The 13,017-nt window shown below is 41.2% G+C and overlaps 1 protein-coding gene across 3 annotated transcripts in view; it reads right to left on the bottom strand.

Annotated features, from left to right (window-relative positions):
• POLA1 (DNA polymerase alpha 1, catalytic subunit) overlaps nt 1-13,017 on the bottom strand; it is a 1,013,915-nt gene that overhangs the window by 820,201 nt on the left and 180,697 nt on the right. For all 3 annotated transcript variants that reach the window (XM_029603088.1, XM_029603086.1, XM_029603087.1), the window contains one exon: nt 10,627-10,688. In XM_029603088.1, coding sequence (XP_029458948.1) covers nt 10,627-10,688 — 62 coding nt within the window. The remainder of the gene's footprint in view (nt 1-10,626; nt 10,689-13,017) is intronic.

The following is a 13,017-nucleotide window of genomic DNA, read 5'->3' on the forward strand; positions in this document are numbered from 1 at the left end:
GGTTCTGAATCGTCCTCCCTGAAGTTTCATTTTGAGACCTCTAGCTCTACTGATTTCTTTCCAACAGAAAATGTTTGACGATTGTGCATTATTAAAACCTTTCCGGTATCTGAAGGTCTGTATCATATCTCCCCGCACCTCCTCTCATCCATGGTATACATATTCAGATCCTTCAGCCTTTCCTCATAGGTCTCCTGATACAGACCCCACACCATTTTGGTCACTCTTCTCTGGACCAACTCCATCTTGTCTTTATCCCCCTTCAGATACAGGCTCCAGAACTGAACACAGTACTCCAAATGAGGCCTCACCAAAGACCTGTACAAGGGCATCACCACCTTTTTCTTACTGTTTACTCCTCTCTATGCAGCCCAGCATTCTTCTGGCTTTAGCTATTGCTTTGTCACATTATTTCACTATCTTCAGATCTCCAGACACTATTACCCCAAGATCTCTCTTCTGGTCCATGCATATAAGTCTTACATCCCCCATCACATATGGCTCTTTTGGATTATCACACCCCAAATGCCTGAATCTGCACTTCTTGGCACTGAATCCCAGCTGCCAAATCTTTGAATACTCTTCCAGTTTTCTGAAATCACTTTCTATTCTCTCTACTCCTTCAGGCATGTCCACTATTCCAGATCTTAGTATCATCCGCAATCAGTCAAATTTTACCCTCTATCCCTTCCACAATGTCATTCACAAAGATATTGAACAAGACTGGTCCCAACATGGCACTCCATTTAACATTGTTCTCTCTTCAGAGGAGGTTCCATTTACTATTACACTGTCTATCAGTCAACCAGTTTGTAATCCATGCCACCACCTTGGCACTCACTCCCAAACTTCTCATTTTATTCACAAGCCTCCTATGCGGGACCATATCAAAAGCTTTGCTGAAATCAAAGTAGATCTCATCTAACACTCTTCCTCAATCCAATTCTTTAGTCACCCAATCAAAAAAATCCATAAGATTTTCTGACAGGACCTTCCCTCTGTGAATCCATGCTAACTTGGGTCCAACAACCCACCAGATTATAGGGAGCTCACTATCCTTCCCTTCAGCAGAGTCTCCATTAATTTTCCCTCCATCAAGGTGAGGCTAGCCAGCCTATAGTTTCCAGCCTCCTCTCTGCTACTTGCCAGTTCTTATGGTCTGGATTGGCCACTGTTGGAAACAGGATGCTGGGCTTGATGGACCCTTGGTCTGACCCAGTATGGCATTTTCTTATGTGAACCAGGACCACCATCGCTCTTCTCCAATCCCAGAGCACCACTCCATCTTCCAGGGATCTATTGAACAGATCCTTCAGCGGACCCACCAGCACATCTTTGAGTGCTCTCAGTATCCTGGGGTGCATCTCATCTGGCCCCATGGCCTTGTCCACTTTCAGCTTGACTAGCTCCTCCCATACATTCTCTTCTGTAAAAAAACAGTTTTGTCTACTCCATCCCCATCTACAGTCTTGTTAATCAGCAATGGGCCTCCTCCAGGGTCTTCTTTAATGAATACCAAACTGAAGTATTTGTTTAATATTTCTGCCATTTCTTCTTTACTCTCCACATATTGCTCCTTGTCACCTTTCAATTTCACTATATGACTTCTCCCTTCTTTCACTGATATCTCAAAAATGTTTTGTCTCCTCGCATTACTTCTTTGGCCATCCTTTCTTCCGCTGGATCTTTTGCTTTCCTTAATCCTTTCTTCATCTCCCTCAGTTTTAACAGATATTCTTCTCTGTGTTCCTTTTTTTGGGATCCTTTATACTTCTTGAATGCTGTTTTTTGCCTTTATTTTTTTTAGCCACTTCCTTAGAGAACCAGATCAGTTTCTTTTTCTTCTTACTAGTTTACTAGTTGTTGCCATTGTAATAGCTCCTTTTAACTTGGCCCACTGTTCCACCTCACCCATTTTCTCCCAGTTTTCCCATTCTTCCTCCAGGCACATCCCCAAAGTCTTTATTTTTGAAATTCAAAACTCGATTCTTTGTGTGTCTTCTCTTATTTGCAAAATCAAACCATACCATCTGATAATCACTGGTACCCAGGTGAGCTCCTACCTGAACATTAGAGACATTATCACCATTAGTAAGCACTAGATCGAATATCACACCCTCTCTCATGGGTTCCATTACCATTTGTTTGAGAAGAGCCCCTTGAAGGGCATCCACTCTCTAATTCTCGTAGATTTCGCAGAAGGGATATGCCAATCCACATCTGGCAGATTAAAATTTCCAATAAGCAACACTTCACCCTTCTTTTGGATGTCTGAGTTCTCTGCCCAGTTCTTCTATTTGAGTCGGTAGCCTGTAGATCACTCCAGTAAAAAATGGATGTACTTTTTTTTTTTTTTTTTTTTTTTTAAAAGGACAGTCCACAATTATTCTTCTCTGTCCCATATCCCTTACAATTCACTTACTTGGATTTTGTTTTTGACATAAGAGCTACTCCTCCCCCTTTTCAGTCCTCTATCAAATTATAGCTGGGTATGGCCATATCCCAATCATGAGAATCAGTGAACTATTTCTCCATAACCTCAATAATGTCCAAGTCCACCTCCACCATTAGGTCCTGCAGGTCTGGGATTTTGTTACCCAGATTACGAGCATTTGTAGATATAGCTTTCTAGCTGCTCTCCCTAGTCAACCTTTCTGCATTTTTGAACTGATTGTTACTTTCTCATCCCTCTTCCTGTTTTGCTTAAGGGTGACATGCCAGATCCCTGGCTATCTCCTGCCACCCCTGATCCTTAGTTTAAATGCTTGATAATGTATGATCTCAATTTTTCACTTAGCATCCTCTTTTCTGCCATTGACAAACATAGGCTATAACTACCATTTAATCTTTTGTTGCTCCATACATGGCCCCAGCCTCCAATTATCCAAATCCACATATATTGCCACAGGCTCTGAGCCAGGCATTGAAGTTAACTATATGGCACGATCTTTTCTTTCCCTTTCCATGATCAGGTAATACTTCTGAAAAGGTAATAGTCTTTGCCATGTGTCTAATCTTTTTCCGTACTTTATGAGCATCATTTAGAGCAAGGTCATTGGTCGCCAGATGGATTATAACACTGATATCAGATTTCTTACTATCTTCTATAACTATGTTCACCACCTGTTAGCTGAGGATCCTGGAAGGCATTTAACTATTGTATCCCCAAGTTGATTCCTTTGATGATTGATTCTCCCAGCAGAAGCAGATTTTTAAGGACATTTAATCATGTTGAAGGGTTTTGGGGTACACTGGGTGACTACTTCCCTTTCAGACATTTCATATTCTCATTTAGACTATTTTCCAATGCAGAAAATGCATTATGTAAGGGTACCAGCAGGGAGAGTGGGTGTCTGTCACAGGTCTTATTCTACCAGAGCCTGCTGTAATCCAATTATTTCGGGGATTCTGAATCCTGGATGTCAGGTTTCTCTGTGGGAGTGGGGGTGGATACTCCAGATGCTTCACAGTTGGGGAAACTGGGTGACTCAAAGTCACAGGTCTTGTTGTACCAGAGTCCACTGTAACCATTTATATTTGGGTTTCTGAATCCTCAGAGAGTTGGGAGAGATATACAGGATGCTGCAAAGAAGGGGAGGCTATTTGAATTTTGCATAATATCTCCTTCAGGTGCATTAGATCCTTATTCATGGAAGACAGCTGATGGCAAATTTGACAACTCTTAGTTCTCCAAAAGATAGGCCTTGGGATATAAGCATCACAATTGTTGCACTGAATAAAGGACATTTTGCTAATAGAGTCTAATAAGCTAGTTAAGAGATTGGTACTTCAGGCTTATATTATTCAATTATCCTAGGTCCCTGGAAGAAATATTTAAGGAGAAAGCAAACTATAATGGGAAAATAAAATTAGATTAGATTTTTCAAACTTAGTTAAAAGCAGGAACCAGGTAATTAGTACTAGACCAAGTTCACTGTGCTAGAATATTATTTGTAACTGGCCTTAGTAGTGCTTTGCTTGGTTATTCTCTTACTGAGTCTGGTGGGTAGAGTCCTGTGTGCCTCTTTTAAAGAGACAGGGATTTCAAAAAACAAATACCACAACACCCCAGAAAGAGTAAGAATCAGCAGACATAAGATTACTATCTATTGGAGAATTTTTTTTTTTGTAAGATTATTCAGCCACACACAAACAGAACAGGAGAATTCAGCAATGTCTATTGGAAAACAATCTTGCCCACCACAAGAACAGCTTCTAAACAGAAGCGAGAGCAAATTATATTGGGAAAATGCAAGGTAAAGTTAGATTAGATTTTTCAGACTTAGTTAAGAGCAGGAACCTGGCTGAAGGTTTCCTAGACAAAACTAATACATCTTCAATTTCTGACTGTAATTTTAGTCCTGACATCAATGCACCCTCAGCATCCAAGCTATGAGATGGAATGAAAGTCACCTCAAACTGAGTTAGAAGGACAGTCTGACCCCCAGAGGTATGGGAAGATTGCTGTGGAAAATCCCTTAACAGAAAACGTCATGGGATTTCCCGGTAGCCTCCCCCCCCCCCCCCCCCAAGTCTAGCTTTGTATATTTGTCAATAGAAATTCAAACATGAATTAAAATGCTCCTCCCTTGGAGGGGGTGTGTTAACGTGGTGAGGGCATGCCATATCGTTCTCAGCTCCAGACGGTTGATTTGAAAGCTATTCTCACGAGAGGCCCGCTAAGTGTGGAAGGATCCCAATGAGCACCCCAAACACTGGTAGAAGCATCTGTTGTAAAGACAAGCTGATAGTGCCACACTTCCATTATGTCCCTATCTCAGAGCACATAACCACTACCATAATTCCCTCACCATTGGTTGTGTTACCTTCACTACTAGAGATTGTGTAAATTGATCTCACTGACATCTGATACCATACTGAAGGTGGTGGATGTGAAGATGATTAATGGAATTAAGTTGATAGCAGCAATCATGTGACCCAATAATGCGAGGAGCTTCCTGGCCAAAGTTCTCAGGTTGGAAAGTTATTGGATTAACGAAAGCATAATTCTGTCATGGAGTAAGAATGCTCTCTGTAATCTTAAGTCTGTGTGTGCCCTGATGAATTGAATGCACCAGGTTGACTTCTCAAAGTTGATGAGAAATCCTAAGCTCTGTAGGAGGTAAATCATCATCTACACAAAATGGTGAACTGCTTCTGGTGACTGTGCTGTAAATAGCCAATTGTCGAGGTAGGGAAACACATGCCCTGATGACAGGTGTATTGCAACACAAAATCCTGGGAGTAGAATAAAAGTCAAAGGGTAATGGGAAGAAACCACCTCAAATCATAAGTAAAGTAAATATGGATGAACTGGGATGTGAGTATATGCACACTTCCATTCGCCCTGTTGAATGAATGGGAGAATTGAGATAAGAGTTAGTTTTGAATTTCTCACAGAGGATATTTTTGATAAGAAGCCTCAAGTCCAGGATTGGTCACAATCCCCCAATTTCTTGGGAATGAGGAAGTATCTGGAGTAGAAACCCTACATGTGCTGTGTTGATAACTCCAATATTCAAATGAAAAATCCAATAAAGGATCTTGGCATCTGGATTGATTATGATCTGAGCTTTAAGAATTGCATAGCTATAAAAACGAGAGAAGGCTTTCATAAACTCCAGATCCTCAAACATCTCAAACCTCTACTGTATCCGAACGACTTCAGAACAATTCTTCAAACCCTCATTTTCTCAAGCCTAGATTATTGCAACTCAATTTTCTTAGGACTACCTAAATCTACCCTAAAACCGCTACTATTACTGCAGAATGTGCTGCACGAGTTTGATCACATCTCTCCAACCCTAAAAAACCTTCATTGGCTACCAATTTCACAAAGAATTAAATACAAGTCCTTAACCATTCTACATAACGAAATTTACAAAGCCAACAATTCCTCTCTGGATAACATGATTGCAATTCACAAATCACACCGCTCTTCAAGATCTTCTAACAAATTACAACTAATCATTCCCCCACTGTCTTCTGCGAAACTATCCGCTACAAGACAGAGCCTTCTCGATAGCTGGACCGATAGAATGGAACTCCATCCCTGGATACCTAAGCTCTATCAGAGATTCCAAAACCTTCAAAAAAGAACTAAAAACATGGTTGTTTAGACAATCATTCACAGACATATGATTTATATCAATCTTAATCTTGAACCCTAATGCTCCTCTAATAAGTAATCTCCTAAACCAAGTCTTAAATTGTCTCCTGCTAACATGTTATACTCTGCTTTTTGCCGAGATGTTATATTTTTCTTTTCCTGTTCTGCGTTATAACTTATAACTTGTTCATTGTATGATGTTGTTACTTTGTAAACCGGGGTGAAGGCACTCAGCTATACTTCGGTATAAAAAAGAATATAAATAAATAAATAAATAAGTGACTGCACTGCCAAATAGATCTGAGGGGCATGAACAGGATCTAGATGGAGAGGCAAATAGTATGGAAAGGATGAGGTTTAGGAGAAAAGTATCCAGGAACCATACTGTACAATTTTGAGGAACCAAGAATCCTTGATTATTTGACATCATTTCTCCAGAATATGTTGGATTTGACCCACTACTGGAAGAAAAGAGAGAGGATTAGTTGACAGGATCAAAAACTAGGTTTAGGATGGGCCTGTTGGAGAAGCTTTCAGCTCATCGCGCCGGGCCGGAAGCTGTCGTCATTGGGCTGGAAGCAGTGGAAATTGGTACTGCTGAAAAGGCCAATAAGGTTGCTTGTGAAAATAAGGACATTTGTATGGATAATATGGATGCTGCGGCGAAGTGGGTTGCTCAGGTGCCACAGAGCACCCATTGCACTGCCACATTCTGTCTTTTACCTAAGAGACTCTTTCGAAGTTTCTCTCCAAAGAGATCATCTGACAAGCATGGGAGGTCCGCCAACATTTTGTGGACATCCTCACAGATGGAACTGGCTCTCAGCCAAGCCATTTGGTGTGCTCCAATAGAAAATGAAGAGGTAAGCATAGCAGAATAAAATTAATCATACACTGAACGGAGATGGTGAAAAGTTGAGGAAGTGCATTCTTCTCTGAGAAACGTAGGTACGGGGGTTTTAGGTTCTGAAGACAATCATGGAGCTATTGCACCATGTAAAACTGATGGATTGTTATGCAAGCAGAAAGCATAGCACTCAGTTTTTTTTTGCCAAAACTGTCCAGAAGTTTATGATCTTTATCCAGAAAGGAATTAGAATGAAGGGGAGTGTTCTTTGCTTTCTTCATAGCAGATTCCACGTCAACTGTTTGGTGCAGCAGGTGCACAATGCCAAAGCCTAGTAATTGTTGGACACTGTTCTTGAGGTCTGGTTTTCGAATAGGAGTACCTGAAATTAGCATTTCCCAGTTTGAGTAGCACTAAGAATATAGCGAACTGGTAAAGCAGCTGCTTCAGCCGGAGTATCCAGAATTTTGAGAATTCAAGTAGTTCAGTACATAGGCTTTTATTTTTATGGACATGAACTCCTAATGCTGCTCAAATTTTGAATCGGTGAGATCTTCCAGAGGCAAAATGTGCTCTGGAGGATCTGGAAGAGGATCTGACAGTATTCCTGTAGAGTGCTTATCAAAGCTCAAGGCTAATACCAGACTCCAGTGACAAAGATGAATTGTAAGGGGGGGGGGGGGTGCCCTTCAAATGAGATTTCAGAGGAACAGCCTTGGTCTAGAGCTTCCAATCGACTAGACACTGCTATGAATGTGAATGTGTGGATGAAGAGCCCCTAATTTGGGGTTCTGATGATGAGCATGCCCCTTATAGGGAAGCTGGTTATTCAAGCTTGTGACACTGCCAAAGTGAGAATTGAGAAAATAGGCTGGAATGTTCCATCCACATCCTTAGAGAGGTAAAGAAATTTCTTACAAATCCTTTAATTTAATCAAGCAACTATTGTGTCCTGTGGCAGGTGAAAGTATATCCTCTTCCAATATTAAGAAATCTTGTATCACAACAGGTGATCTATTTGATGAGAGTGGAACTATTGAACAGACAGAATCCAGTTTCCAGGCAAAGACCTTCTGCTACCAACTTAGGCAGCATTAGAGATCTGATAATTGGAGGAGGTAAAGGTGCATTTATTCCTCTTCCCGCAATCCTGGATGGCCAGCAAATTGCTATGATGGCACTGGGTCCGAGGAAGCAAAACTATCTGAGGGAGCTGAAGACTTGGGTGTTTTAGAAGACTGCGAGTCTTTCATAATATGTTCCTGAAGGAATTGAGCCAGCAGGAATAAGGATTGCCCAAGCACATCATGAAGTGAAACATGCATTGAGTACATAAGAAAATTACTTACCACCTGCTAATTTCCATTCCTGTAGTACCATGGATCAGTCCAGACAGTGGGTTATGCTATGTCCCCCGTCCAGCAGATGGAGTCAGAACAGAACTTTCGAGGGTGCTGCTCTATAAGCCAGTGCACCCTCAGTATGCTCTCAGTATATAGAATAGCAGTAAGAGAAACTCACATCCCTTATTGTGCTCATAATCAGCTGCCTGCATCAGATGTTTTATTATGAGAAACAGCCCCTGAAGACTGTTGCAGGCCAGTTAAATTTTCAAAGCAAAGTATTGCTTCTTTACTTCAACTGTCACCAACTTGTACTTCTGCAGATGTTGACTGTACACACATTTGTCAAGTACAGATTGAAACTTCTGCCATTGCCTTTCTAAGCAGCAAAGCTGAATCTTGTTCACCTTTAGATCCTTAGAGACCAAGATGTGCTCTTAACCCTCTAATGCCCACATCGCCTGAGTAATGCAAGGTCAGACATTGCAAGTGTTAAAAAAATGTGCCACTTATTCACCACTGAAACTACACCGGTGTTGGACAAAGCTTTCAGTTCTCGCAGCCAGTGTGTAGCTGATCAATGTCAACACAATCCTGCTTATAATAAGCCATATTATAAATGACTGCTTTATGGAGCAGCTGGTACAAGAACTGACAAGAGGGGGAGTTATTTTAAATCTAATCCTTAGTGGAACACATGACTTGGTACAATATGTTGGGGTCACTTGGGAAGATATTATGGAAATCTACTGCGATAGCATTAAGTTTTCAAAAGGGAAATTATGAGCAAATGAGAAAATGGCTAGGAAAAAAACAAAAAGGAGCATCTGCAAAGGTTAAAATTTTACATCAGATATGGACACTGTTCAAGAATACCATCTTGGAAGCCCAGCCCAGATGTATTCCATGCCACGAATTCCAGAGCTTAATGCTTTGAGTAAAAGAGTATTTTCTCCTATTTATCTTAAATGTATCACCTAGTAACTTCACTGCATGCCCACTAGTCTTTGTACTTTTTGAAAGGGTAAACTGATTCATGTTTACCTGTTGCAGTACACTCATTTTATAGACCTCTGACATATCTCTCCTTAGTCATCTCTTCTCCATGCTTAAAAGTCCTAATCATTTTAGCCTTTCCTCACCGGAGAATCATTCCATCCCCTTTATCATTTTGCTCACTCTTCTCTGTATCTTTTCTAATTCCGGTATATCTTTTTTGAGATGCGGTGACCAGAATTGCAAACATTTAAGGTGCAGTCAAACCATGAACATTATGGTATTCTCTGTTTTATTATCAATTTAACTAATTCCTAGCATTCTCTCTCTGTTCTTGACTGCTGCCTCACACTGGGCAGAAGATTTCAACATATTATCCATGAGGATGCCTAGATCTTTTTCCTGGGTGATGACTGCCAATGTGGAATCCATTAAGGAGTGTGCTCCTTTGTGGCGCCTAGAAGCAACCTCCTTGGTTCTTCACACGTGCTCCCAGTAATGTCATCAGAAATGTCACCAAGAGGCAAGGATAGCAGAGTTCCAGATGTGGGGGAGGCAATGACCCAACAGCTGATGGAGAGGATGCCTCTCTCAGCTCTTCCATGAATATATAGGAGACAGATATTCCTCAGGTACAAATAGGGAAGGAGTCTAAACTGATTGCTGCCCTCATTCTCTTAGCACTGAAAAACTCCATATTACAACAGGGATATACATTGCTTCTTTGGTAATAAATGCTTCCCATGATACTGCAACTCAGAGCATGAAGTAACAAAAGATATGAAAACTGAAAATTACAGTGGAGCCAGTAGTTTATAAGAATGTTAAAAAAAGAAAAAAAATGCTCCAAAACTGACCAAAATTCACGTAAGTGTAAGTCCTAATGACAATGTGAAAAAAAAAAGAACCAAATGTTTTCTCAGTTAAGTCTTTCCAAAAAAAGACGGACATGAAAGTTGTATTCTGGATCTTTGGTCCCTGAGACTGCAGTATTGGTCAATGTCTGCATTTCTAGATTTCTAAAGAACAGAAACCATGAAAGGTAAAAACTAGATCCAAGCATTCATCTGCAAAGATCATATGCAAGAGTGTTTCTAGTGAATTACAACTCTTCAGATCCCTATTTAGTATAAATATACTGATATACATATACACACATTTTTTTTTAATGAAATAAGGGAACTAGGAATTCTCAAAGCTAAAGCAAAAAATTAAATTGTAAAAGTCCTTTTTATTATTTTTTAGATCTTTACTTGTCTTTATTCCCACTTTAACACAGCATGTTGCTCGAACCCTCTTAGTAAACTTTGGTAAAATGCAATCTTGCTTACCTTTTTCATAATTGTTTCTTTGAAATCATAGGGAAAAATGCAGTCACTGGGTTTGCAGATAACTGTAACAGATGTTACAACAGCATTACATTATCATAACTTCCAATAAGTTCAGGACTCTAGAAACATTGGTTTGAATCTGGGTGCCATGTTATCTGGCCAATATAGAAACATAGAAACATAGAAATGACGGCAGAAGACGACCAAATGGCCCATCCAGTCTGCCCAGCAAGCTTCACACATTTTTTTCTCTCATACTTATCTGTTTCTCTTAGCTCTTGGTTCTATTTCCCTTCCACCCCCACCGTTAATGTAGAAAACAGTGATGGAGCTGCATCCAAGTGAAATATCTAGCTTGATAAGTTAGGGGTAGTAGGGGTAGTAACCGCCGCAATAAGCAAGCTACACCCATGCTTATTTGTTTTACTCAGACTATGTTATACAGCCCTTATTGGTTGTTTTTCTTCTCCCCTGCCGTTGAAGCAGGGAGCTATGCTGGATATGCTTGAAGTATCAGTTTATTCTTCTCCCATGCTATTGAAGCAGAGAGCCATGCTGGATATGCATCGAAAGTGAAGTATCAGGCACATTTGGTTTGGGGTAGTAACCGCCGTAACAAGCCAGCTACTCCCCGCTTTGTGAGTGCGACCCTTTTTTCTTCTCCCCTGCCGTTGAAGCAGAGAGCTCTGCTGGATGTGTGTAGTATCAGTTTTTTCTTCTCCCCTGCCGTTGAAGCAGAGAACTATGCTGTATATGCATAGAAATTGAAGTAACAGGCTTATTTGGTTTGGGGTAGTAACCGCCGTAACAAGCCAGCTACTGCCCCCTTTGTGAGTGCAGATCCTTTATTCCACATTTCCTCTTGCTGTTGAAGCTAGAACGATGTTGGAGTCACAGTAAGCATGTGTACGTTTATTGAATAAGGGTATTGTCTCCAGGCAGTAGCCTTCATTCTGGCGAGTCACCCACTCTTCATTGGCGGCCTCTTGACTTTATGGATCCACAGTGTTTATCCCACGCCCCTTTGAAGTCCTTCACAGTTCTGGTCTTCACCACATCCTCCATCACAAAAATAATCCTTGTCCTGTGGTTGGTTGCTGGACCTTCCGCCTTGCTGTAACGTCCCACAGCATGAAAAGTTTGCATCATATCCTTCCCTAGCCATCACACACTGCTCAAAGATCTTCCCTTCATAGGCAGGTCTCCTGTCACATCTTTCCCTACTTCATGCCTCTCTCACTGCTATGTCAGTAACTAAGGCATACTAAATATATGTAGATCCAGTTTTCTAAGTTAAACCAGGTCACGCCTACTCATTTTGACATTTTAAACCTCAAGACACTGAGGAAGGCATGGTACCTGATAAGGTTCTGCTTCAGAACATGAAGCAGTCAGCAGCTCATCACAAGATAGCTATGTGCCAGTTATTCACACAATTCTTCCAATATCTGTAGTGCAGCAACAAAATTATGCAAACTGAACAGACAAGACTAGCCCATAATGGTATGGTGCAGCAAAGAGAAAAATGAAGGAAAACAAGAGATTCAAAGTATGTTTCCCTTTATTCTCAGAGAATGCACAAAAAGTAATTTCAATTGATAACTCAATTACCCAAAATATAGTAATGCACAATAATGAAAACCAAACAGAAAATCTGTTTATTCTGCAGAGGTCCATCATCACTCTAAGTGTAACCAACTGCCAGCTATTGGCACACCAAATATAAAGCAACATGGAAAAAGTCAGGACACTATTAAAAGGATACAAATTAACATGAAGATAACATTCCTGTTCATACCCCAGAGCAGTCCAGACAAGTGGGGGGATTGTAATCCCTGGCCAGGCTAGACCCTCGGTGCAGTAAGCTGCTTCAGGGGGGTAAGAAGGGATGCACATGACTTGGCTACAGCACCGGGGGTCGGGACAGCGCCAGCAGCGTCGCATTTTCAGAGCTGACAGTTATTTTAGAAACAAGTTTGTCAGGCCTGTGAGGTGAGGTGATCACGCCTCAATGGAGCCTTGTGCGTCAGCTGTGCCTCGGGAGGGGATATGGTATCCGCGGAAGCCACTTGGAGACTCCTGTGGTTGTGTAACTGAGCGGCGGATGTGTAATCGAAAACACAGTTTTGTAATTTCCCCTTCAAAGGAAAGTGTTGTTCGGAGAGGATCTGGAGCAACTAATGAAGCATTTGGGGGAATCAAAAGGGAATAAGTTGCCCAAAGATAAGACCGGCAAGAAGACCTTTCCGCCGCATTCTCTCTTTTGAGAAATGAGGAGGTTTCGCTTTAATAGGAGTTCTTCGGGATCAACACAGAAATAAGGTTCAGGAAGGCAGCAGTCCTTTCGGGGATCTCCGGACAGGGCACGGGAGGAGGTAAGGCCACCTAATG

The sequence above is a fragment of the Rhinatrema bivittatum genome, chromosome 5 (genome assembly GCF_901001135.1).
Source record: "Rhinatrema bivittatum chromosome 5, aRhiBiv1.1, whole genome shotgun sequence".
NCBI classification, from domain to species: Eukaryota; Metazoa; Chordata; class Amphibia; order Gymnophiona; family Rhinatrematidae; genus Rhinatrema; species Rhinatrema bivittatum.